A 27,163-nucleotide genomic window follows, 5' to 3' on the forward strand; every position below is an offset into this window, starting at 1 on the left:
CCTGGGCGAAAAGAGCAAAATTAAAAAAATAAAAATAAAAAAATAAAAATAAAAAGGAAAGTTGTGCTAAAATATACATGACATAAAACATATCATCTTGGCCACTTTGAAGCGCACAGTTCAGCAGTGTGTATGTTCACATTGCTGTGTTTCCTGTGCTTTCACAAACCAGGACACTTGTCCAGGACCCAGGTCCCTGGGGAGTTTCTGCATTTGGGGAACGACAAGCTCTGGTTCTCTGGTAACTTCTAGAAGGTGTTGCTTACCATGTGGAACTATGAGCTGGGAAGGCAAGATCTGGCTGGGCCAGGGAGGCCAAGTGCTCATGGCCCTGGGCCTGGAACTGCCCCTCCTGAGGCCCCTTCAATGACCTGGACCCTGGGCGTCCCTGGGGCCAGGAGCAGCAACACAGCCTCCCTCCACTGGCTTGGGGCTGTTCAGAGACCACTGGCTTTGGGGCACCCGGGACATGGGAGCCTCAGACTCCCACTCCAGCCTCCTTCCTTCTGCCTCAATTTCAGCTTCCTTGGCCCAGATGTCGCCCGGCATCCTGGCCATGAGACAACTCCCAACCCCACCCTTGTATGAACAAAGTCCACTAATCACTGACCCCTCTCCAGGTGGGTCCTGCTGGGGAGTGCCATTTGCCCATGAGACGGGGGCACAGGCAGGGCAGCTTCACCTGCACATTGCACAGAAGGCCACAGCCCTCCTCCAGCCCTGCCCCAGGGCTGACTCACCCTTCCAAGAATATGACAGAAACCAGGGCCACTTCCCATCAGAAAGCCCTCAGGAAGGACAGTGGCCTGGGCCCTTGAGCTACAGCGCAGCCCCGGGGAGGGGCCAGGGGAGGCCACCCAGGCCTCTAGTTCTGACTCCTAGACACCAGGTCCCACGTAGGCCACGCCCAGGCTGGCTCCCATCCACTTCCTGGCTGGATAACAGAACAGCACTTGGTCCACTCCCCAATTAATCTGCAGGCCCACAATGGCCGGCTCACACTCCCAGGCTGCTTAAAATGCCAGAGGTTAAACATCAGCTGCTCAGCCTTTTATCCTGTGGCCCTGCATGTGGCCCTGAGGGGGAGCACCTACCATCCCCAGCAGCTGTCACCTTCCTTATGATCAAAGCGATCAAAGTGGTGGATAGCAGCACCGTTGCACAGACCAGCTCTGAAGTGAGGGGCAGACTCCAGGAGCTCCTCAGAACCTGAGTTTGGGGTCTGCCATCCTGGGGTTTAATGCACAACCAGGGCTCTCTGAAAACCCTTGTAACGACGCTTTGTTATGGAAATCATCAAAGACTCTGGCCAATCCTGGAATATATATTTTTAATCGGTTGATTTGCTTTGTTCAAAGCGCTTAGAATGGAAGATTTAGATTGAGGAGGGGCAGGTTTGGGGGTAGGCTCGGTGGGCATAGTGGCCACAGGAGGATGCCCACCTCACACCTGGAGATGTCCATGAGCACCTTGAAGCTGGCTGTGTGGCTGCACTGGCATGCAACGTGTGTCCAGTTTCTAGACAGGAGCTCGAAGCCCTGGGCAGACCGCCCTCCCATCCCATTGACACTGCGTAGAGAAGAGAGAAGGGAGAAGGGGCCAGGGAGAGATAGTTACCTCAGTCCATGAGTCTGTTGGGGGCAGTCTTTGCCCAGCCCTGGGGACTCCCAGGCCATCCTGGCCAAACCAAACAGCAGGTGACATGAGTGCTGAAAGCCCGGCACTCTCGCAGGCTGCTCCCCATCGTGTTCCTCACCAGCCCCCTGCACCAAACAGCCACCTGGCTGCAAGAACAGCAGGCTTGCTGCTACAGAGGCAAGACCATGGGAACAGTCTCCCTTCCTTTTTGTGTCTGGTCAGGGCCTCCAAGGAGCACCCTCTGAAGTTCAAGTTCTATGTGTCATCTAGCAGCAAAACTCAAACGTGGCCCTCTCGCGTCCACCACATGCCCTGCTGCTGGAACCACCACCCGGGGTTCACCCAGCTGCGATGCACTCCTGTCTCTTTCTGAGGGCAGATCTTTCAGAAATAACACCTCACCTTCCTCTGACACTTCCATCTTCAGATTGCACAATGTTCTATGGGAACTGCCCAGAAGCCAGGGCCCCATTATGACTCCCGCCTCACTGATGGGAAGCCTCAAATAACAAGCTGTTACGAGGTGTGTCTCAGCTTCAGACAGGGCCCTGCCCCCCACCGGACTCTAGGAAAGTCACATAACCTCTCAGATCCTTAGTTTGCTAATCTGTAAATGGGATGTGAACATTAGTACATTTGCCACCAGCTTTACAATCTGGAAACAATAGGTGCAACATAAACCAGCGAGCAGGTCATTAGAGCTGGAGCTAATTGCCAGAACAAAGATGGATGCCCGGGACAGAGGGCTGGGCCTGATGTCCCTCGTGGTGAAAGGGGTTCCTTTATTCTCTCTTTCATAAGACAAGCGCCTATTACATTCCAGGTACCGTGCTGGTTGCTTATTAACTAGAACTTGGAAAGCACAGAAGCAGGAGGAGAATGAGGCTGGGCTGAACGGGCCACTGGCGTGGGCTCGCTCACCATAGCACAGTGCCCAGGACAGCTCCCACTCACAGCTCTCCACTGTTGCCAGAGGAATTGTGATGGGCAGAGTGTTCCTGCTGCACGGGCGCACAATGCTCAGCAGATTCGAGCCTGGGGGTGCTCACGCTCTGACTCCCGGAGTCCGGTGCAGTGTCTCCCCTTCCTGCCACTCCCTCCTGGTATGTGGAGGGACAGCAGGTCTTCCCCTCCCAGATCGTGCTCCCATCCACACCCCGGTTCTAATGTTTTCTTCTAAACAGAGACAGCAAAAGTGAAAACAAACCAGCAGAGAAAAAGCAAGCTCCCTGTAAAGACAGAGTAACTCAAGTAAGTCTACACCTCACATAAACCGTGCAGCACGTCTGTGTCTCCACGTGCAGGTCTGTGCATGTCTGTGTCTCCACGTGCAGGTCTGTGCATGTCTGTGTCTCCACGCGCAGGTCTGTGCACATCTATGTGTGGGCCTGCATGTGCACACGTCTGTGTTTCCATGTGCAGGTCTGTGCGCGTCTGTGTGTGGGCATCTGGGGGGCTCTGATGCTCCCACAGAAGCAGAGCAGGAGGCTCACTGCCCCATGGGGGACTGAAATGGGAGACACAGACCACGAGACTGTCCCCGTGGGATGCTGTGCCACAGAGCCTCCGACCCTGCAGGTTCTCTCTGCCTTGGCAAAGCCCTCACATAGAGATGCAGGGCTCCCGGCATCACACTTACGCCAGGGAATTGTTCCAGAACACGCAGATGGGCTTGGTTCGCTTCTCCATCTCCAGCAGGGTGAACTCCACCAGGACAGGCCTCTCCAGGGGTCTCGGGAGCAGAGCCCCCTCACTGTATACCAGCATGCTCACCATCGGGGTATTAATGATGGACCAGTGAGGCAGCCTGAGGTCAAGAAGTCAGAGCACAGGGACAAACATGATGAGGAAACATTTGCTTAATCCCATGCACAAGTGTACTGAGGACATGACATGGATGTGTTTCTAGGGGAGACAGAATCACACTCTGAGAGCTTGGACCCATGGGCCCTGCGGCATCTTCATCCTCAGAGCAGGTTTTATCACTGACAGGACATACAGGGAGATGTGTCACTTTTGGGTCAAATTGGTACTTCAGAAATATAAAAAGAAAGAAGGCACAGGTGCAAAGATGTTACAGCCTATAATAGCTAATGGCAGAAACAGGGAATGGCTTAAATGTCCAGCAAAAGACACCGAAATAATGACAGCTCATGGGGGTGAATCACCCAGTCACTGAGAACAACGTGAACACGAGGACCCAGAGCCAGGGAACTGGGAAATGGCAGGAGGAGGAAGGGCAGAGCCTCGGGCCGCTCGCACCGCACAGGCCACAAAGCTGCTTCTGGGACATTCATCCTTTCCAGCCAGGACTGGCTGAGCAGCCCTAATCCCGGGGCCAGCAGCAGGCACTACCCACAACAGCCTCAGATCAGGTGTGTGGGGAGAGAATGGAGTCCCTCGGGGCACAAGATGGGGTGTATGCTGGGGAGGGGGCATTTTTGACAGAAACACTGGGATAAGGCCAGGCAAAGGGTGTGCAATGTTCCAGGGTGTGGTGTCCTGTGGCAGACCCAGAACCTCCCTCCAAGGGACACCACGGGGCAGTGGTCTCTGTCTCTGGGCCAGGGTCATGGTGACATGTCACTGTGAAGACCTGTGCTTGATCAGGATCAGGATTTTGACTTGTGGGAGCCTTAGGAGCCTCCGGAATGGGCCCTCCCCATGTGCCCTGTGCCCAGGCCTTACCGGAGGCTGCAGTGGTTGGGGTCATAGCACTCAAGCAGGAGCTGCTCCAGGGTACAGTAAATGACCAGAGTGAAGGTGAACTGGCCAGCATCATCAGGGTGTCGACTTCACCTGCTGATCGGGGTCTCCCCCACGGTGCCAGGCCCTGGGTGTGTGGTCTGCAGGGTGGTGGTCTTCCGGCCAGCTGGCCTTACCAAGGGGTCTTCTGCAACATGAGCAGGGCATGAGGACTCCGGCAGGAGCAGCTGCGTTCCCCAAGACGGCTGTCAGTGCTAGCAGGTGCTTTTCAAAAACCAACAGATGTCCCTCCGAAAACAGTATGGTGGGTCCTCAAAAAATCAACAATAGGATTTACCACATGACCCAGCAAGCCCACTTCTGGGTCTACACCCCAAAGAACTGAAGGCAGGGACCCAGATATTTCTACACCCACGTTCACAGCAGCACCATTCACACAGGCCAAAAGGTGGCGACAACCCAGGCCCGGGTCAACAGGTGAGTGGATAAACAACGCGCGGTCCATCCACACAATGGAGTATTACTCAGCCTTCAAAAGGAAGGAAAGTCTGATGCTTGCTACAACGCAGGTGAGCCCAGAGGACATTCCACTCAGGGAAATAAGCCAATCACAAAAGGACAAGTATCGTGTGATTCCACTTATAGGAGGTCCCTAGAGGAGTCATATTCAGAGACAGAAACAACACGGTGGGCACCAGGGGCTGGGGAGGGGAGTTGGTGTTTTGTGGGCTAGAGTTTCAGATCTGCAGGCTGAAAAAAGTTCTGGGGACAGACCGCTTAGACATGAATGTATCTGATGCAGTTTGGATGTCTGACCCTCCAAATCTCATGTTGAAATGTGATCAGTGTTGGAGGTAGGCCTGGTCGGGGTTGTTTGGGTCATGGGGGTGCCCTCCCCTTGGTCATGAGCGAGTTCTCACTCTATTAGTTCCAGAGAGAGCTGGCTGCAATGGAGAGTCGGAGACCTCGTCCTCTCAGTTTCAAGCATGACCCCACATCAGAGTCACTCCTCTTTTTAAGACACATGAGGGCTGGGTGCGGTGGCTCACACCTGTAATCCTAGCACTCTGGAAGGCCAAGGCAGGTGAATCATGAGGTCAGGAGATCGAGACCATCCTGGCTAACACAGTGAAACCTCGTCTCTACTAAAAATACAAAAAATTAGCTGGGCGTGGTGGCGGGCATCTGTAGTCCCAGCCACTCGGGAGGCTGAGACAGGAGAATAGCGTGTACCTGGGAGGCGGAGCTTGCAGTGAGCCAAGATCGTGCCACTGCACTCCAGCCTGAGTGACAGAGTGAGACTCCATCTCAAAAAAAAAAAAAAAAAAAAGACACAGGAGATAACACCATATACCTGACAAAATCCATTTACTACCAAGGCTTCCAATTTTAAACTGTCCATTATGGAGTTTACCTTTTCATGTCGTTTTTATTTGGGGAAGTTTTTAGTAATTGTCATGGATCTGTAAAAAAGCACCTTAAGAAAGTTCAAAATGTTCAAACTGTTTTGTGTCATAATCTCAACCCAGGATTGAAGATTTGTACATACATGGATAGCATTCTGGTTTGTTTTTGCAGGGAAGGGAAGGCGATTCCAAAATTTCTATTTCTATGTAGAAGCAGCCTCCCCTGCCTCCCCCACACCCAGACAGGTTCTTGCTCTGCTGCCCAGGCTGGGCTGTAGAGACCTAATCACAATTCACTCCAGCCTCATCTCTTGGACTAAAGCGATCCTCCCGCCTCAGCCTCTTAGTAGGCTGGACTACAGGCATGCGCCACCATGCCCAGGTAATTAAAAAAAAAAACTTTTTTAGTATAGATGGGGTTTTCCTATGTTGTCCAGGTTGGTCTTAAATTTCTGGGCTCAAGTGATCTTCCCCGTGTCGGCCTCCCAAAGTGTTGGGGTCACAGGCGTGAGCCATTGCGCCCAGCTAAAGTGTTGGGGTCACAGGTGTGTGCCATCACGCCCGGCTTAAGTGTTGGGGTCACAGGTGTGAGCCATCATGTCTGGCTTAGGCGTTGGGGTCACAGGTGTGAGCCATCGCAGCCGGCTAAAGTGTTGGGTCACAGGTGTGAGCCATCACGTCTGGCTTAGGTGTTGGGGTCACAGGTGTGAGCCATCACAGCCGGCTAAAGTGTTGGGGTCACAGGTGTGAGCCATCGCAGCCGGCTGAAGTGTTGGGGTCACAGGTATGAGCCATCGCAGCCGGCTGACGTGTTGGGGTCACAGGTGTGAGCCATCGCAGCCGGCTGAAGTGTTGGGGTCACAGGTGTGAGCCATCGCAGCCGGCTGAAGTGTTGGGGTCACAGGTGTGAGCCATCGCAGCCGGCTGAAGTGTTGGGGTCACAGGTGTGAGCCATCGCAGCCGGCTGAAGTGTTGGGGTCACAGGTGTGAGCCATCGCAGCCGGCTGAAGTGTTGGGGTCACAGGTGTGAGCCATCGCAGCCGGTTAGAAGCAGCTTTTCACTGCACATCAAAGACAATCAGCTCACATACAAATTTCAGTTATCTTTTCTTTCTCACATTATTAGTTACATGGCTGAGTATCCCTTAGTTGAAATGCTTGGAAACATTCTGGATTTTTTGCAACCTCCGCCTCCTGGGCTCAAGCGATTCTCATGCCTCTGCCTCCTGGGTAGCTGGGATTACAGGGACCCACCACCACAGCTGGCTAATTTTTTGTATTTTTTTAGTAAAGGCGGGGTTTAACCATGTTGGCCAGGGTGGTCTCGAACTGCTGACCTCAGGTGGTCCCCCTGCCTCGGCCTCCCAAAGTGCTGGGATTACAGGCATGAGCCACCGTGCCCAGCCTGGATTTTGATTTTTTTTTTTTTTTTAAGTATCATTTCATACTTATGCTCCAATGAGCACTTCCTTTAAGTGTCAGGCTGGTGCTCAAGAAGGTTCAGATTCTGCAGCATTTCAGATTTCAGGATTAGGATGCCGAACCTGCACCTAAGCACTTGGACGAAACAACCCGCTGTCACCAACAGGACCTGGTGCCAGTGAACACTTGGAACACTCCGGCCCGGACATTCAGTGCAGGGAGTACGGCATGTTCATCCTCCTGGGATGTTGCAGGTGGGACCCTCCCCTCCCTGAACGCTGGGGACTCCGAGGGAAGTAGCAGGTTTCTAAGCAGTTCTACCTTTTTCTTCAGGTGGTTTGAGGAAGTCAGCTGGGAAGGAGATGGAGGACTCCAGGTCCCCGGGGAACTCTTTGTGAAGGGCGTCAAACCGCGCGACACTGGCTCGCGTGAAGCTGAACTTGTCAAAGATGTCGACAGCAAGAACTAGGGGACAGTTCCTTTAATCAGACATAACTCTCAGGGCTTTCTTGAACACTTGCTGTTTTCAAAATGACCACAACTGTCACACTGACACTGGCTGGCCATATTTATGTATTTATTTATTTATATTTTATTCTTAATTTTTTTGAAACGAAGTCTTGCAGTGTTGCCTAGGCTGCAGTGCAATGATGTGATCTCTGTTCACTGCAACCTCAGTCTCCCAGGTTCAAGCAATTCTCCTGCCTCAGCCTCCCGAGTAGCTGGGGTTATAGGCACGCACCACCACACCTGGCTAATTTTTTGTATTTTTGGTAGAGATGGGGTTTCGCCATGTTGGCCAGGCTGTTCTCAAACTCTTGACCTCAAGTGATCCGCCTCCCTTGGCCTCCCAAAGTGCTGGGATTACAGGCATGAGCCACCGTGCCCAGCCTATTTATTTATATGTATTTTTTGAAACAGGGTCTCACTGTGTCACCCAGGCTGGAGTACGGTGGTGCAATCTCAGCTCACTGTAGTTTCAACCTCCTGAGCTCAAGCGATCCTCCCACCTCAGCCTCCTGAGTAGCTGGGGATACAGAAGCATGCCACCACCTCTGGCAATTTTTTTTTTAATAGAGATGGGGTCTCACTATAGCACCTGGGCTGGTCTCAAACTCCTGGGCTCAAGCAATCTACCCGCCTCGGTCTCCCACAGTGCAGGGATTACAGGTGTGAACTACCACATCCGGTTGACTGACCATCTTTAGAACAGAATTGACTTCCAACTTCCTGCCTCCCACCTGTACCCACACCTGTCTGCAGTGAGCCTGGAGTGAGGCAGGACCCTCAACACTCACCCTTCTAGAGTCTCACACTTGAGGGTCTGGAACGGTTGCTGGACCCCCAAGATCATGGCCCACCATCTCCCAAGCCCAGGACCTGTCCCTGGGAGGGAGTGATGGGTGTGTCATCACGGACTGTCTTCCCAAAGGCTCCATTTACAGATGAGGAAATGGAGGCCTAGCTGCTGAATCTTTTTTTTTGACAGAGTCTCGCTCTGTCACCCAGGCTGGAGTGCAATCTTGGCTCACTGCAACCTCCACCTCCCAGGTTCAAGTGATTCTCCTGCCTCAGCCTCCCAAGTAGCTGGGATTACAGGCACGCACCACCACGCCTGGCTACTTTTTGTATTTTTAGTAGAGACGGGGTTTCCCCATGTTGCCCATGGTGGTCTTGAACTCCTGACTGCATGTGATCTGCCTGTCTTGGCCTCCAAAAGTGCTGGGATTACAGGCATGAGCCACCGCACCCAGCCTCTGAATCATTTTTCTAAGAGCATGGCCAAGCGGGGGCCAGGAGCCTACGTGCTCCACCCATGGGGTCCCAGCTCCTGGGTGCACCCCTGAGGGTTGCAGGCCTCCAGCCCCCACACAGCCTGTGCCTTACTCATGTTGGCGGTGACGATGACAAAGGGCCACAGGTACCTCCACTGCATGTTGTGTGCCACGTTGCTGAAGTCGCCCTTGAGGCACCGGAGCAGCTGTGCCGTGCCACCCTCGCACCACTGGATCTGCTCCCACGCCGCCCTGGTGGCCGGGGCCAGGAGGGCGCTGCCCGAGTGGATGACGTCCTGGTCAGACAGCGCTCAGTGCTCAGCCTGCGGAGGCCTGGCTCAAGGGAATGACGGACACCTGCCCTGAAAGCCTTTGCTCGCTTGCCTAAAGGGTTCATTCATTCATTCCACCCCTACACTTTAGATTGTGCTCTTTAATATTAATATAAATATATATTTTTTGAGACAGACTTTTGCTCTTGTTGCCCAGGCTAGAATGTCGTGGCACAATCTCGGCTCACCGCAACCTCCACCTCCTGGGTTCAAGCAATTCTCCTGCCTCAACCTCCTGAGTAGCTGGGATTATAGGCACATATGTGCCACCACACTGGCTAATTTTTGTATTTTTAGTAGAGACAGGGTTTCACCATGTTGGCCAGGCTGGTCTTGAACTCCTGACATCAGGTGTTCCATCTGCCTCGGCCTCCCAAAGTTCTGGGATTACAGGCGTGACCCACTGCACCTGGCCTAGTTCCCCAATTTTTTTTTTAAGTTTATCTTAAAAGGAATAGAAAAATGTTACTAAGCTCACAAAGTATATTAAAATCCAGAAAATTAAAGATGCTTCACATTTTTTGGTTAATTTATTAGATTTACAAGCATGGTTTAAATGTTTGGAAGGTCTGTTTGCTAGCCAAACAACTGGTATATGAAAAGAAAAATCAAATATATGATATATATTAATCTCATTTAAAATACTTAAGGGAATTTCATGGTCTAAGTTAATAAATAGGATCAAACATTAATCAAAGTTGAATTCAAAGAGATAATGAAGTCATGTTTTAATATATGACTTTCATAAATCCCGAACCCTACCATGTAAACTAGAGAGACTGTGGATGATTCAATGTCAGAGGCTGGGACTCTGTCGGAGTGAGCCCCACCAGGGGTTTTTCCACGTACACCCCAAGACGCTAAGGCGGGGAAGACATGTGGAGATGTTCCTGTTATATGAGAATTCCTCCTGAACCCCAACGCGTAAAGCAGTGATGGAGCCACCACACCCTGGGCTGAGCAGAGGAGCCACACTGAGGCTGCCATGGACACGCAGACAGGTCCTCCAAGGGCGACCCTCCACCTCTGCGCACCCCGGGGTCTACGTGAATGATTGGGTGGAGGCGTGGGGCTATGCTCAAGAGTTTGGGGACCACACGCAAGACAGAAACTGGGGCCAGGCACGGTGGCTCACACCTGTAATCCCAGCACTTTGGGAGGCTGAGGCGGGTGGATCACGAGGTCAGGAGTTCGAGACTATCCTGGCCAACATGGCGAAACCCCATCTCTACTAAAAATACAAAAAATTAGCTGGACGCATGGTAGTGGGCACCTGTAATACCAGCTACTTGGGAGGCTGTGGCAGGAGAACTGCTTGAATCTGGGAGGTGGAGGTTGTAGTGTGCCAAGATCATACCACCGCACTCCGGCCTGGGCAACAGAGTGAGACCATGTTTCAAAAAAAAAAAAAAAACGACAGAAACCAGGAGGGAAAGCTGCTTGCAGAGTCGCACATGGAGAACAAACATCACTGGCCCAACTCTCAGGCTGGGACTCAAATCCCAGCGAGGGGACCCTTCCTGGTCTCTGGGGGCCTTGTGCAGACCAGAAGATCTCATGGGGGCCCTGCGTGGATGACACAAGCAGGTTTAGTGTTGGGAGCAGGAGACCAGCTAGCTGGTCTGGGCTAGCCCAGTCCCACCACCTGAACAGAGGGGCTGTGATCCTCCAAGCTACCCAGGGAAGGTACCACCTGGGTGCACAGCTGGTCCCAATGGCCATAATGTATGGAAGTCCAAGCATGGTGGCTCATGTCTGTAATTCCAGCACTTTGGGAGGCCAAGGTGGGTGGATCAGGAGTTCAAGACCAGCCTGGCCTACATGGTGAAACCCCGTCTCTACTAAAAAAATACAGTAATTAGTTTGGGGGTGGGGGGTGGCAAGGGCCTGTAATCCCAGCTACTTAGGATGCTGAGGCAGGAGAATCACTTGAACCTGGGAGGCAAAGGTTGCAGTCAGCCTAGATTGAGATGGTAACACTGCACTCCAGCCTGGGCAACACAGCAAGACTCTGTCTCAAAAAAGAAAGGAAGAAAGGAAGGAGGGAGGGAAGGAGGGAGGGAGGGAGGAAGTTAGCACAAATGGAGAAAGTTGGCTTAAGCCTTGAGAGCAGGCAGGCAGGGAAAGGCAGGTCTGGGCACCCTCCTGACCCAAGTGGGCTCGGAGGCCCTGCATACTGTCGTGGGGGGTGCTCTGAGGGGCAGCAGGGGTCCTGGTGGAGAGTGCTGGCAGGAGGAACCCCAGAGCCATGGAGCCTGGGTGTGGGATCGGATCCCCTCGCATTGCCTGCTCTGCTGGCTCAGAACCCAGATCCCTCAAAGTGAGGAGTCCCACTCACTGAAAAGCAGTTTTTGATTCAGACTTCCCATAGGCCCTGGGAAACATCCTTAGTTGTCCCGAAAGCTCTGCAGGGTGAGACCACTCCTTCCCTCCCACCCCCAAGAAGGGTCTGTACACAGCAGGTGACGCTGGGGCCCCTGGGGCTTAGCAGCCCGAAGCCCAGGAGTTCTCTGCCTGGTGTATGTGGGGCTCACCCTGGGAGCAGGGCTGGGGTGTGCCGGGTGCTCTCCCAGCTGTGGGCACTCACACCCACCCTAGGTACAGGCTGGCAAGGGCTGCCAGGCTGGGGAGGCTGTGCCTGGGTTTTCCCTGGGGTAGTTTGAAGTAAAGGGTGTTCTTTTCCTGTGCACCAGTAGACGCTTTGGTCTCATTCATGAGGTTTGATTTTTTTTAAACATGCAATCCTACACTTTGGGAGGCCGAGGCAGGTGGATCACTTGAGGCCAAGAGTTCTAGATCAGCCTGGCCAACCCCATCTCTAGTAAAAATACAAAAACACAGCAGGGTGTGGAGGTGCACACCTGTAATCCCAGCTACTCTGGGGTTGAGGCAGGAGAATTGCTTGAACCCAGGAGGCAGAGGCTGCAGGGAGCCAAGATCGTGCCACTGCACTCCAGCCTGGATGACAGAGCGAGCCCCTGTCTCAAAATGAACAAACATGCAATTCTTTTTTCATTTTGTTTTTGAGATGGCGTCTCGCTCTGTGGCCCAGGCTGGAGTGCAGTGGCACGATCTTGGCTCACTACAAGCTACGCCTCCCAGGTTCACGCCATTCTCCTGCCTCAGCCTCCCGAGTAGCTGGGACTACAGGTGCCTGCCACCACGCCCAGCTAATTTTGTGTATTTTTAGTAGAGATGGGGTTTCACCGTGTTAGCCAGGATGGTCTCGATCTCCTGACCTCGTGATCCGCCCACCTCGGCATCCCAAAGTGCTGGGATTACAAGCGTGAGCCACCGTGCCTGGCCGAAAATGAGATTATTAAATAAGAACTTTGATGGCGCTGATAAACTAGTAGAATTGGCACATGATCCCTTTTATGCCTAGCCCTCTTGTTTGGTGTGCTTGAGATAATAATAACCCCTTTTATACCCAACCCTGCTGTCCAATGTGTTTCAGGTAGGAGTGTCCTGGCAGATCCATATATTGACTAATTGCTACTGTATGCAGTACATCCTTAGACCACCGATATTCTAGCATGTGCAGCCCAGGCTTGTACTGATGCTCTGCTGAGGTCTGGCATTTAAGAGAAAGACAGGCCGGGCGCGGTGGCTCAAGCCTGTAATCCCAGCACTTTGGGAGGCCGAGACGGGCGGATCACGAGGTCAGGAGATCAAGACCATCCTGGCGAACACGGTGAAACCCCGTCTCTACTAAAAAAATACAAAAAACTAGCCGGGCGAGGTGGCGGGCGCCCGTAGTCCCAGCTACTCAGGAGGCCGAGGCAGGAGAATGGCGTAAACCCAGGAGGCGGAGCTTGCAGTGAGCTGAGATCCGGCCACTGCACTCCAGCCTGGGCGACAGAGCGAGACTCCGTCTCAAAAAAAAAAAAAAGAGAAAGACAAACAGCTCCTTCAGGTCAAGGATCTCTGTCAACAGGCTGAAGAGGTAAGGTTGCTGAGCTTCAGTATGTGACCAAGTTTGGCTTCCACATGGTGATGTGCTGTGGCTTCATCCCACAGGTGAGTGCCTGGGTGAGGGTGTTCCCTGATGCTCTAATGCTGGTCACCCACTCTTTATATGTGACAGAATACCAGTCTCCTAGGCACCAGCAAGATTGACTACTGATTTCTGAAAGCAGAATACAAGCTGTGATACCTGGAATGGGGAGAGCAGAAGCCAGGGGTCACTGAGCTGAGCCGGGCAGGCTCATGGGACACGCTGGGGCAGGCGGATCAGCATTCCAAGCAGAGGGAGGCTCAAGTGCAAAGGTGGTATTGCACAAGGCTCCTGATGAGTATGAGGGACTGGAGACAGTGGGTGACAGGTAGTGTGCAAAGTCAGGGATTAAGTCCTGATTATCAGCTCCCCTCCTGAGGCCTTTACAAATTATTTATTTAGATACAATTGAGATAGAATTCACATAAGATCCTCCACTTTAGAGGGTAGAATTGGTTTTAGTACATTCACAATGGTGTGCAATCATCACAGCTGTTTAATTCCAGAACATTTTTATTATCCTAAAACAGAGCCCATTAGCAGTCACTCCCCATTTCCCCTTCCCTGGCCCGTGGCAGCCTCTAATGTACCTTCTGTCTCTTTGAATTGACCTCTGCTGGATATTTCATATGAGTGGAATCACGTAATATGTGACCTTTTGTGTCTGGCTTCTTTCACTCAGGATCATGCTTCAAGCTTCTTCCATGTTGTAGCAGGTATTAGAATGTTATTTTTGATGGCTGAATAATATTCCACTGTATGGCTAGGCCACATTTTTGTTTATGTATTCTTTTATATGGCTGAATAGTACTGGGGCCTCTTGAACCATCATCTTTCAAACCTGTGAAGCTCCAAAGAAGGCTTTGGACAACCCAACTGCCCTGTGCTTCCCTCAGAGAAGCCATTATTGGACTACATTTTGGTTTTGTTAGGGACACACTGCCCATTATATAAGAACTAGTCCAGTTTAAAGCTACTGCTTCCTAAAGGGAGCATACTTTCCAATCTGTCTCCTCGTCGAAGCCCGTCCTGACTAGTTGGGTCCTGCGGACAATGACCAAGCTCTCCCTGGTGCAGGTGGAGGGCGATTCCCCAGCTGGAGGTCACTCAGGGCAAGATCCTCATGAAGCCCAAGCAGATCTAGGGTTCCCGGCCAACAGGCGGTGCTCCCATCTGGGCTCGCTAGAACTGCACGTGGAGTTTACCAGATTTACCAAAACCCCCAGGATCTCAGCCACAGCTGGCTCCCCGGAGTCAACAGCTGTCCGGAGCCAGTGAGCAGCACCATCCTCATTGTCTGGGTGAGCACGGCTGGGTGCAGCTTGTGGGCGTGTTGTGGATGCTGAGGTCAAGGGGTGCAAGTGGTGGGGTCTACAGGACTTGGCTGGCCCAGCAGAGTGGTGTTTCAAAGAAATGAAGTGAGCTCTTACCCAGAACCCCTGTGTGTGAAGCAGATGAGAAGAGAGCTGGTCTGTTTGGAGCACAGGTAGCCCCTCAATGTCCCTTCAGACTCCAGAATCAAGGAACCACCTCAGATCAGCTCCAGCCTGGCTAGGAAGGGTGAGGGGCCAGGGAGGATACCTGCCCTACTTCCTGCATGTTGTGCCTCGGACAACACCAGGTTCGGGAGGCTTCCCTCTCCTTGGGAGGGCTGAATGGGTCCTGGGGGAGTGTGTGCTGCAGCCACAGGGGGGGAAGTGCTGAAGGGTGGGCTCCTCAGACACCTGGGGCACTAAGGCCCACTGGGGCCACCAGTTGGGTCGGCTGCAGTGCTTGCCCCATGCTCTGTACACTGCCACATACCAGGCACCATTCTAAGTGCTTCATCGGACTTAACTCACCCACTTGCCCTAGCAGGTACCCAGGCAGATAATGTCATTGATCTGTTTTATAGATGAGGAAACTGATGTGCAGAGTGACACTCCTGGGACCGTGAAGCTTGTCAGTGGGGCAGCTGGGCTTTGACCCTCATTCTGGCTTCAGGACACAGGCCCTGACCATGACACGGCCCTGCCCCTCTGTCAGGGGGAGGCCTGACCATTGGGACCAGCTGTGTACCCAGGTGGCACCCTCCCTGGGTAGCTTGGAGGATCACAGCCCCTCTGTTCAGGTGGTGGGACTGGGCTAGCCCATGCTGGTCTCCTGCTCCCAACACTAAACCTGGTTGTCTTCCAGAAAGAGGACAGAGCTGGGACACTGAGAGCTTGGACAGGCAAATGGGAAATGATGGGAGGCTGCACGGTGCACCTCTGTGCTGGGGGTTTGACAGCCAGGCTGTGGGGAGGGGACCTTTCCATCCTGCTCTTGATGTGCACACAGCACCAGAGGGTGAGCCCAGAGGCCGAGTCACCACAGCACCCATGTGCTGGGAGAGTCTCGATGGTGGGGGCCGTTGACCAGGATGGTCCTCCTCAAAAGAGTTTTACAAAATAATCCTTTGCATAAAATGAGCATTGTATTTTTCTCTATTGAGGTGTAATTGACATAAATTGCACCCATTTAAAATGTATAATTTGGTATATTTTGACATGTTTGTACCTGTGAACCTCTTATCACAGTCGAGTTGAGTATACTGATGACCCCCAAAAGGTTCCCAGTGCCCTTCCCTGCCCCTGGGCAACCATTCATCTGTATTGTCACTGTAGATTAGTTTGCATCTTGTGGAATTCAATCTAAATAGAAACATACGGTATGTACTCCTTTCTGTCTGGCTTCTTTCACTCAGCATAATCATTCTGATATTTATCCATGTTTAAATTCCTTTGATATTCATCCACGATACACATCCATGCTGCATGTGTCATACAGTTATATCCATCCACTGTATGAACATAACACAGCCTGTTTATCCATTCACATGTGGATGGACTTCCAGGTCCTTTCCAGTTTTTGCTTATACAAATACAGCTGCTATAAACCTTTGTATACAAATCTGTGTCTGGACAAATGCTTCCACTTACCTTGGATAGATACCTAGGAGGGGAATGACTGTGTCATATGGTAGGTTCATATTTAACTCTTTAAGAAACTACCAAACTCTTTTCCAAAGTGGTTGCACCATGTTATATTCCCACCAGCAGCATGTGAGGGTTCCCGTTCCTCCACGTCCTTGCCAACACTTGGCATTTTCTGTTTTAAATTACAGCCATCCTGGTGGGCATGAAATACTATCTCACTGAGGTTCTATTTTGCATTTCCATAATGACTAAAGATGTGGAGCATCTATTCTTGTGCCTGTTTGCTGACAAAATGTCTTTGGTGAACCAGTTGTTCAATTATTTTGCCCAATTTGTGAATAGGTTTTTTTCTTATTATTGAGTTTTGAGAGTTCTTTGTATATTTAGGATATAAGTCTTTTACCAGATATATGATTTGCAAATAGTTTCTCCTGGCTTGTTGTTTGTGTATTCTCTTGAAAGTGTCCTTCAGAGGCCAGGCACGGTGGCTCATGCCTGTAATCCCAGCACTCTGGGAGGATGAGGTGGGTGTCACTTGAGGTCAGAGTTTGAGACCAGCCTGGCCAACATGGTGAAACCCCATCTCTACTAAAAATACAAAAAAATTAGCCAGGCGTGGTGGTGGGCACCTGTAATCCCAGCTACTCAGGAGGCTGAGGCAGGAGAATCGCTTGAACCCGGGAGGTGCAGAGGTTGCAGGGGCCGGCTGTGGCCACAGACTGGGGACGGAGGCCAGGTCTGAGGCTGGCCCTCAGTAAGGAGTGAAGGGGATGGACCAGAAGATGGGGTGCAAGTTTGACACAGATTTTGCCTTTGGGGATGGGTAGAGGGAAGAGGCTGGGACTCTGGGCTTGGACGTTGGGTATGGAAGACGTGACACTAGCAGACGGGCTGGATCTGGAGGTTCAAGGTGTGCAGTGGGGGGAGCTGTGTGTGCAGGAGATGCGGAACTGCCGGGGCACTAGAGAGCCTGAACCCCTGCTCCAGTGCACAGGCCTGGCACACGGCAGGGAGGAGGCAGTCACCATTCCCTGACCTGCCCGAGCCTGGGAGGCAGGGCAGAGCTGGTGACAGGCCAGGCTGGGGCCTTGGAATGACATCTGCTATGTAGCAGTGGAGGGGGGGTGCGTAACTGGGGACTGTGGACTCCCAGCCGGAATCCACCTCCACCTTCCACATCAATGCACTGCCTTTCGGTCTTTACTGAGCACCTGTTGTGTGCAAGGGCTGCCCTAGGCCCTGGGACCACCAAGGGCCAGCCCTCCGCAACCCCAGCCCTGCACTCAGCCCCCGCCCACTTCCTCCAGAGCCCCACACCCCACACATCGAGGCCTCCAGGCGTTTCCCCACTCTTGTCGGCACTGAGCTGGGAACACCACCTCTGGCTACCAGCGGTGGACTGCAGATGAGGCCTGCGGTGACCAGGAAGGGTGGAGCTGCCCAAGGTCACACAGCAAGCTGACACTGCACAAGCTGATCCCACGGCTGCCCAGCCTTGGGGAATGGGGGACTTCTGGCATGTCCCCGAGCTGGCCTCATCTGGGCCCTGGCAGAAGGCAAATAAAGGCAACATCTCAGCAAGGTTGTGACAGTCGGGGATCCAGGCAAGAAAGGGACAATCCAGGAAGGCTCCCAGGAGGAGGTGAGGGGCCTGAAGCCCACCCTGGCCTGAGCCCCTCCTCAGCACTCCAGCCTGCCTAGCCCTACCCCCTTCCTCGACAGGCCCCTCACCCAGCCTCAGCCTCGGCCTGACATTTCCCGTGACACTTGCTGCAAAGAAATAGAGTCATAAATCCAAAGGTTAAATTTGTACATCACCTCAAATTGCTGAGAGAAGCAGTGGTCCCTCCACCCACTGGGCGCCCCGTGGGTACGGGGTTTGTGTGGCAGGGTCCATCCATTCCGGGGCCCTTGCTGGAGGCCCACAGGTCTCCTTCCCTGGTCCTCGAGGCACCTCAACCACTGTTTCCCAAAACAGGTTCCTGGGCACACCAGGCCCTGAGGTGCATCGCACAGGGGTGCCCCTCAGAGAAGGTGCTGCCCACCCCCCTCCAAAACAGGGCCCAAGACACCCTGCGGGAAAGGAGCACCATCAGCACCATTTAATCCAGCACGTCCCACATTTGACCACAAAGCCCTTATGTGACACCCACCAACATTCCAAAGAACTTCAACTCCACGGACCGTGCCCCGTGACAGCCAGCTCAGAATGCCAGGGTGCCAACTGGAGGGCCGAGAAGCACCCGGGGGCCCAGGGCAGGCTGCTCTGAGTGAGGCTGGGTCAGCGCCTGACACTCCACTTCCAGATCAGCCTGGCTCCATGTGCCAGGGCCCTGAATGGGGCTTACCGCCTGCCAGGCCTATGTAGACCTACATGGGGACCCTAGCCTGTGCCCACTCAGCACCTCCTAAGGCCACTCTCGAGGTGTGCCAACAGCCCTGCCTTTCTTCGCCTCCTGGGTCTGGCTGCCATGGGCCGCCTCCATCAGACAGGACACAGTTGCAAGACGGTGCCAGCACCACTCCATGCCCTGCTGCCCCACAGAAGAGGCCCCACAGGCCACAGTGGGCAAGACCAGAGGCTGTGTGAAAGAGGCAGGGGAGAGGCGGCCGGCCCCAAGGCACCCAGTGCACAAATGGCCGCCCAGAGAGCCGACGGCCGGAAACAGACTCTACTCACTCACCATCACCCGCCCGGCTGGCCCACGGTTGTCAAAGGCCTCAGCGGGTTAGGAGGGGCGGGATCTGGCCCTGCTGCCAAGTCCCCTGAAATCAGCCCAAGCGTCAGGGGAGGGCCATATGACCAGCCCCCGGACCTGGTGGGTGCCAGCTGAGGACACGGTGGGGTGGGTGTGCAGAGCTGCAGCTCCCGGCGCCCAGCTCCACGGCCGCAGGCAGTGCAGGAGGCCAGTACAGGTTTGGATAAATAAATGATGGTGCATTCTCAGGAAGGGATTCCACACACACCAGAAAACCCATGATGCACAAGAATAGTTCCCGATGTGCAAAGTGTTTAAAATACAGCGATAAAAGAAGAAACGGCAGCACAGAACACCTGGTGTGGGGGGAACCAGCTGGGCCCAGGGACAGTGCAGGGAGATTTGCGGGGTGGGGCAGCATGCCCGTCACTCCGATATGGCTTCCCCAGGCCACTCTGTGACCTCCTATCCTTTAAAGCATTCAATCCTAGAGATGCATGATGCCAAGGATCACACCCCTTGATTTGCCTGGCTGGGAAGAGAATCTGACAGGCCAGGAACAAACCAACGAATGAACAAATGAGAAGGTGAACGGCTGGTTGGGGCAAATGCAGTGTCTGGGATTTGGCTTTGAGGGTCCCTGTGACCTTGGCCTGGGTGCAGCCAGGCTGCAGAGCAGGGACACTGAGAGGTGCACTGAGAGGTGCAGAGAGGGCATCTGCATAGGTGCAGGGGCAGCGGGAGGCCAGGCCAGCTCCTTCGGACCCCAAGGCCCAGGCCCTGGGTGGCTGCAGCGGGTCAGGCAGGCCAGCCTGGGGGTCAGAGGTCAGGCTCACCAGAATGGGGGCGGGACAGCATGAACCTCATTGATCAGACAGTAGTCAAGCGTCAGGAGCCCTCACTAACCCTGTGCCAGGGCCGGGCGGGGCGCCTGGCTCACACATGCATTTGTTGGTTTCCAGGTCATCCTGGAACTCCCTGTGTGCTTCCTGCTCTTGACCCCTTTCCCAGGCGCACAGACCGAGGCTCCCGGTGAGAGGTTCTGGGCCACAGGCCCAGGATAGCAGGAGGGCTCCTCTGCCTCCTGCCCGTCCTGTCCTCACCAGCTGGACCCTCCTGGTGCTGCACCGGCTGCACAGGGCCATCTGTGCCACAAAGCATGAATTCAAGGCTGGGGCAGGGACGAGGAGGGGGCTGTGCTGCGAGGCTGCACTGTCTCTGGGCGGAGGGAGGAGGAGGACATTGTCCCACATGCCCTGGCCCTCACAGCCCACCTGTCACTCACAGCAACAGCAAACAAACCCAGGCCCCTCCACAGGCTGTGGGCCAGTCCCCAGCCTCCCAGGACAGCAGGACCTTCCCCACCTTCCAGGGCCCCAGCCCCTGTGCGGGTGTCCTCCATAGACCCTCCACAAGCCCTCTGGCTTTCGGAGACCTGCTGGGCCAGGCCCTCCCTCAGCCTCTCCCCTGCTTCTTGCTCCAGGCAAACCTATATTTCTGCCAATTCCAGTGGAAGGACCCCGACACAGGGAAACTCAGGCTCAGGGGTTCCACAGCCCCTCAGGTGAGGAACAGGGGGAGGGCAGGGAGGGAGTGAAGGTACTGCAGGGGTGTCTCCCCAGCTGGGCAGCATCCCTGCCCTGTCCCCCCTCCACCCACCTGTGACCTCAGTTGCCTGACTAGGGGCTTTTATTGTCCCGTCTGCAAATGGATGCGGTGAGGGGCCCAGCTGGCATGCACAGGTCCCAGGAGGACTCTGATGGGTGGGGGTGTGGGGAGGTGTTCTGCAGGCAGAGGCACTGGAGTCAGAACTCCACGGGGAAAGCTGGGCCAATTCCGCCCAGCCTCAGCCTGAAAATGCCCCATAATCCCTGACGACTGGCCCATGTTGCAGGTGAGGAAGACTGAGGCAGAGAGGTGACCTGTCACACTCAAGGTCACACCACCAGTAGGTGGCTGAGCCAGGACCCAAATTCAGGTCATGGTTCTGCCATGGCAGGCCCTACACATGCCACTCTGCCCAGTGGGGTCTAGGTGTTGATGGCCACCCATTCCCAGCCCTGGCATGGGAGCTCGCTTCCTCCTCACCTCAGTGGAGCAGAACAGGGAACGGCATCCCCTTTATAGATGAGAAGACTGAGGCTTAGAAAAAGAGACTGGCCAGCCCCACTGCTTCAGCTGCCCCTCTGCTAGTATGTTTCACCCTCACACAACCTACGAGATACCCTGCGGGTCCCCACTCTACAGACGAGTCACTGGTGTGGCCAGGGGAGCAGGAGGTGTGGCCTGCCACTCTGAGCCCTAGCCTGGGGCCCTTGCCAAAGTGCCAGTGGGCCACCCTTGCCCATCATGCAGCATGGCATCCATCTGCTCAGCACCCTACACAACACCGGAGGTAGGGGAGCCCACCCCAGAACCCCTCACCAAGAAGGTCCTCACCATGGAGAAACTGAGGCACTGAAGGCAGGGCCTCTCTGCAGTCACTCTGGGTCACGTGCTCCAGTCAGCCAAGCTGCAGTGGACACCAAGGGTGCCCACAGTCTGGCCTGTTGGTCACAGTGTTGACCTCATGCCCTGAAATGGGTCGTCCCTGCCCAGGCAGGTTCCAGCCCACCATCGTCTTTCACTGCCTCAGCCCTGGTGCGTGGGAGCGGCTGGGAGACCCTGTCCCTCACACGCTGGGCTGGGGGCGTTCGGTGAGTCCCCAACACACATTCCAGGGCCTCTGCTCCAGATTAGGCCACAGCCCGTCTAGGCACACAAGGGGCACCCACACCCTGGAGGCAAAGAGACATATGCCTATGTGCCCACAGGCACACATGATCACGCGCACAGACACACGTGCAGACGCATACCAAGTTACACACACGCGCGCACACACACACACATACCTGAGGGGGAGACCCCCAGGACACAGAGGCAGGCAGGAAGAGGTGGGGCAGAGGATGTCTTGCCCCTGTCTGTGGGCCTGGCCTCCCCACTCAACACATGAACGTATGGGTGCAGGAGTGGGTCTTGCGAAAGGGGCCCCAGCATGTGCCACCCGTGGAGACCACAGCAGGCATGCCGCGTGCATGCATGTGTGGCCGTGGGCGTGCAGGCGGGGGCGAGGACACAGATATGCACCCTCAGAGTCCGTGTGTGCTCCCAGTGTTTGTGCATGTGCACACTGGGGTGGCGTTGGCATGCATGTGCACCAGAGGTGTGCAAGTGTGCAGTCCGTGTAGACACGTGCACGTGCAAGGAAACGTGTGTGCAGCCTGTGGCACCATGGACATCAGCAGGGCAGCTTGGGTGGACACCTGGGGAGCACCCTCCAGGCAGGGCATGCCCAACTCACATGAAGCCCACCTTCCCTTGCCCCCACTGCGGGACCTCACACCGAACTGGGGGAAGGAGTCTCACGGGGGCTGCTAGGGAGGGATTGCTGATTGCCCCACCGCCCCTGACTCCCCCAGCCAAGCCTCTCAATGTTCCTCGGGCTGCGAATGGCGGGCATTGCTGCCTCCTCTCACCGCCTGCCCTGGAGGCAGCGCTGGGACAACCCTGTCCCCCACGCCCTCTACTGCTGCCAACGCCTCCATTCATCCCACTGCGGCCTGACCTCGGAGAAACGGGAGGTTCTGAGCCCAGTCCTGGAGGCGGGAGTGGAGGCGGCCCAACACCCCCACCCACCCTCGGTACACACGTTTCTGCAAAAAAACCCGCTCGTTAACCCCTTGGTGGCCGGGGCGCTCCGCGACCGGACCCCGCCCTTCCAGCCCGCGGCCCCCGTCCCGGACCTGGCCCAGCATCGGGGACCCCCGGACCGCCACCCTCGGCCCTGCTGTCGCCGTCAACTTTCCCGGGAAGCGGCAACTTTTCCTGCTGCCTCCGGCTCCGCCCTCCCAGGGCCGGGGCGCCAGCGGCCCCAGCCTCGCGCGGCACTGCGGTGGCCTTCCCTGCCGCCCAGCTACGCTGCCCCCGCCTCGGCAGCCCCGGACGGGCCCTGCGGCTCCGGGGAGGGGGCGAGCCATCACCCTCCACGCCCCGCCGCCCGCCGGGCTCGTGTGCCGCGCGGCCACTCACCTCCAGCGGATGCCCTCTTCATCGTAGGGGTTGGGCGGGGCGCGTCGGGGACTGAAAGTCGCTTCGGGGCGGGCGCCCGTCTCCCCGCGGCCGGGTCCGCATCCAGGCGCCGCCGCTCCGGCCCGGCCCCGGCCCGGCCGCGGGACGAGGCTCGGCGCGCTCCGCTCCGCCGGGCTCGGGCTAGGCTCCGGCCGCGGGTGCGCGGGGCGCGCGGGGCGCGCGGGGCGCGCAGGACTAGGGCGGCGGCGGCGCGGACTGGCGGGGCGCTCGCAGCGCGGGCCGCCGGGAGGATGAATGTTTTATGGGATCAGGTGGTTTGACGTGCGAGGAATCCGCCCGATTCCCCCGCCGGCCGGGGCGGGGCCTCCCGGCGGGCGGGGCGCTCACCTGAGCTCGGGCCCTGGCCCGTGCGGGGGCTGGGGAGCGCGGGCCGGGGTGGGGGCGTGGGCGGCGCGGCGGGCCGGGGCGAGCAGGCCAGGCAGCAGGAGGCGCTCAGCCTGCCCGGTGCACCGGCGCCGCGCGGCCCCAGACAAAGGCGGCGCATTCCTAAAGAGGCAGCGGCCCCTGCAGGCGGCCGAGGGCGCAGGCCGGAGGGTGTGGCGCCTAGGCTGGCCCGGTCCCCAAGCGGGCAAAGGCTTTGTACCGAGGCCTGAGGATGGCCTCTGCCTGACCCAATCCCTTCCTGGCCTCATGAAACCCATGAATTCCCCGCCCCCTGCACAGAAGCCCCTTGCTGGAGCACCGATCGCCCCCATTTTTCAGTAAGAAACAGGCTCAAGGCTTAAGAGAGTTCTGGGGGCCCTTCTGGGCCTTTGTGGCCCTCTCTGCACATTCCAGAGAGGGGACCCAGGCCTGACGTTACCCGTAACCCAGCAGGGGTCCCCCACCTCTTCCCTCCTGCAGAATGGGGGCTCCAAACACAGAAGACGCTCTCCGAGGCCACCTGCTTAGTATCCCCCACTTTACCAAGCCAGCCCCCCACGGGCGGGGTGGGGCATGGGGCTAGAGAATCCAGTGACGCCCCTGCACACACCACACAGGGGTGCAGGTGTCCCTTCTCTGTCTTCTGCTCGAGGCACCCACCGGGCCGCACTGATGAGCTCCTAAGCGCATCCCGGGGTCTTCAGACAACTGCCAGGCTGCCCCTGCACCTGGAGGAGTGCTGGGAGTCAGTTCAGCTGGGCTGGGTCCTCCCCAGGCCCACCCTGCATGAGAGGACCATGCAGATGAGGGTCTTGCAGGCCGGCCTGGTGTCAGTCTGTAGGACTCTGGCTCAAGGACGGAGTGGGCCAGCCTGATGCCTTGATGGCCCCCCTCAGAGCCCAGGTCCACTGATATGAAGCAGAGAGACCTGGTGACTGGACAGCCCTGTGCTCTCTGCCCGCCCCTGGCCATGGAGGTGGCCCTGAGGAAGATGAGCAGGGTGCAGGGCTGGTGACCTGCCTGACTTGTCCAGAGGAAGTGAGGACCTCCCAGAGCCTGGGTGCGCCCATCTGAGCCCCGTGGCAGGCAGCTTCATGGGGCGGAGCCATGCTGGGTGGGCCCTCTGCCTGGTGTGGAGGCTGCACTGCCCACATGCCTCTGGCTGCCGTTCTGTGCCCCTCATCACCTTGGCCTGTTTTAACCCTATCATCCTTGTCCCAGCCTAGGCTTACCAGGGCATTGTGGAGTGCATGCCATTCCCAGCCACACAGAAGGTGAGGTGGGGCCCAGACACCCCCAGCCACTCTGCCCCCTGGTCTCCTGAAGGGGTGGGTTATGCACACACTGCCACCTCCCCGGGGGTACTGGCTGCTGAGTGCCACCAGCTCAGCCCCTGAGGTGGCTCAATGGGTCCTCCCAGAGCCACACCAAGACGTCGTCACCCATTGCACAGATGGGAAACCTCAGGCGAAGCTCGCAGAGCCAGTGGGAGGCTGAGGCCCGACCCCCACACAAGCGTTCTTCCTCCAGGGCCCCTGCACACAGCAGCCCCCGGACCAGGAACTGAGCTCTCACCACAGGGATGGATCAGAGCCTAGATGAGTCACGTGGCACTGGCCATCAGTCTGAGGACAGCCCTGGGGTGGACCAGGCTCCAGTCTTGGGCTGCTCTGTGCTTGCAGAGAGGCTTTGAAAGGACACTTCCGTGCTTACTATGCAGGCGTCACTTCAATTATCAGTGACCCAGAGTGGCCCACTACCGCTGAAGATTGTGACCCCGCCCCTCTCATAGGTTTAAAGCCCCTTCCGCCCCTCCTGCAGCAGCTGAAGTGACCATTCTGGGGCACGGAATGGACATGGGGGGAAATGGGGAGCTGGGGCTGCTCTAGAGGCTTCTGGCACCGGAACCCTCTCCAGCCACCAAGCCTGGCTGTTTCTGGTTGCTCTAGGCTGGGGCCTGGGCCTCCACCTCCCCACAGGTCTGTGCAGTGGGAGCAGGGCCGAGGGCGCAGAGGGAGTGCTGGGGGACGGGCTGGTTTCCTGTGTCCGCCTCCTCGGCCAGCACCTTGGCCAGCACCCTCCCCACCGGAAGCTGGGCCCACTCCTCGGTGCTGGCTGGGATGGTTAGGTGTCGGTCAACGCTGATAGGGAGTTATGTGGGTGCAGAGGCAGAGTTGAGCAGGGCTAGGCAGTTGGTCGGTCTGCTACCAGCAAGGCACAGCCCGCTTGTCGGGCTACGCACGTGGGAGGGTTTGGTAAGCCACATTTTTCAGGGTGTAGCCAGGTAGGGGGCATCATGGGGAGTGGTGTACTCTCTGGGCAGGTGACCGCGGAGCCATCACCCCTCAGGGCCCAACAGGCAAGAGAGGGAGAGCAGCTGAAGGCTGGTGAGGGGCTAGAGGGGAGGGCTTGACAGGGGCTGGAGCCCCTGGTCAAGGGGCACAGCCAGTCCTATGGGGTGACCTCGTGGGAGGAGCCACGGACCCTATGGGCAGAGCCTGGCCATCTGCTGCCCGGAGTCTACACCAATCAGTTCCTAGGAAGCCCCAGCAGGGATGCTGGGAGGACAGGCCATCTGTGCCCAGCTGATCCAACCTCCCAGGCTTTCTGGACACGTGGCTCTGGGGATCAGGAGTGAGCTGGAGACTGCAGACAGCTGTGCCCTCAGGGCCGTGCAGACCTGTCACACCTTGCCTGGACTGGGCCAGCAGGGCCACACAGGCATCTGCCTGAATCGTTCCCCACCTCACACCCACCATGTGGGGCACGTCCTTTGCCAGCTTGCCCAGCCCACCACCCCCCTCCAGTGAGGCCAGGGGCTGCCTCACCTCCCACCCCACCCCCAACCTGGGGCTCGGCCTCCACCACCAGCGTGCCGGTCATGAGGGCCCTGCCTAACTGTGTGACCTCGGCCCAGCCCCTTGGCCTCTCTGAGCTTGGCGCAGCATGTGGACGAGGCAGACGCTAATGCCTCAGGGCCTGGTCAGCTGATCACCCTCCCTCCTTTGTTCATCCCTCCTGTCCCCTGAGAGGATCATGCAGGGTTTTCACTCAAAACTCCAGGCCTGCCCATAGAAGCCAGCTTGAGGTGAGAGGACCTTTCGCGGTGGCCTGTCTTGGGCTGACAGGGACACGGTTCATCCTCCTTGGAAGGTCACTGCTTCCCAGGGTTTCGGGAGGCTCATCTCCCGCCTGGAGAGACAAGTGTGCCATGGCTTTGCTTGGCATGCCTGTGCGGTACTCATGGACATCCAGGACCTTGGTGCCTCCTGGGGAGGGATGGGGCAGCAAGGAAACTGAGTCTTTGCTCCACACATTCTGGGCCACTCCAGGCCAACGCAAGGAGAGACCAGGAAGGAAGCTCGAAGGTCATGTGGAAAGCACATGCCTGCTGCCCAAGCGTGTCAGTGTGACCGACCCTTCCCTGCACTCTGAGTGGGCGGCTGGGGATGTGGTCCCGGTGCCAGGGAGCTGGGGGGCACTGGTCTGCCATCTGCTCTCACCACGGAGGGCGGCTGCATGCCCAAGGCCTGAGAGGACTCTGTGCCAGGCCTGCTGAGTGAGTCATCCCATTCAGTCCTGCAGTGTAGACACTACTACCACCACCCATTTTCCAGACAGGAGAAGGAGGTCTGGGGAGCTTAGGTGGACCCACATCTTGGCAGCCCCTCTCTGCCCTCTCTTTGTCCACAGGCTCTGCCTCCTCCAGAAGCCTCTCACCATCCCCCATCCCCGGCGCT

At 56.4% G+C, this 27,163-nt stretch overlaps 1 protein-coding gene across 1 annotated transcript; it reads right to left on the minus strand.

The window, feature by feature from the left end:
- Positions 1-7,199: 7,199 nt before the first annotated feature.
- Positions 7,200-26,306, minus strand: LOC117096527. Its single transcript, XM_033233945.1, has 4 exons — positions 26,252-26,306; positions 25,401-25,538; positions 23,001-23,255; positions 7,200-7,637 (listed from the first exon to the last, which is right to left on the minus strand). The coding sequence occupies exons 1-4, from the start codon at positions 26,304-26,306 to the stop codon at positions 7,480-7,482; spliced, it is 606 nt and encodes a 201-aa protein (XP_033089836.1). The 3' UTR covers positions 7,200-7,479.
- Positions 26,307-27,163: the final 857 nt, after the last annotated feature.

Source organism: Trachypithecus francoisi, unplaced genomic scaffold (assembly GCF_009764315.1).
Source record: "Trachypithecus francoisi isolate TF-2019V2 unplaced genomic scaffold, Tfra_2.0 Lachesis_group14, whole genome shotgun sequence".
In the NCBI taxonomy this organism is placed as follows: domain Eukaryota; kingdom Metazoa; phylum Chordata; class Mammalia; order Primates; family Cercopithecidae; genus Trachypithecus; species Trachypithecus francoisi.

Coding starts and splice junctions, on each gene's coding strand:
- LOC117096527 (XM_033233945.1), bottom strand. CDS start 26,306: ATGACCGGCACGCTGGTGGTGGAGGCCGAGCCCCAGGTTGGGGGTGGG. Junction 23,256..25,400: donor TGCTCCCACTGCACAGACCT/GTGGGGAGGTGG, acceptor GCGCCCCGCCAG/TCCGCGCCGCCGCCGCCCTA. Junction 7,638..23,000: donor GAAGAGGGCATCCGCTGGAG/GTGAGTGGCCGC, acceptor ACTGTCCCCTAG/TTCTTGCTGTCGACATCTTT.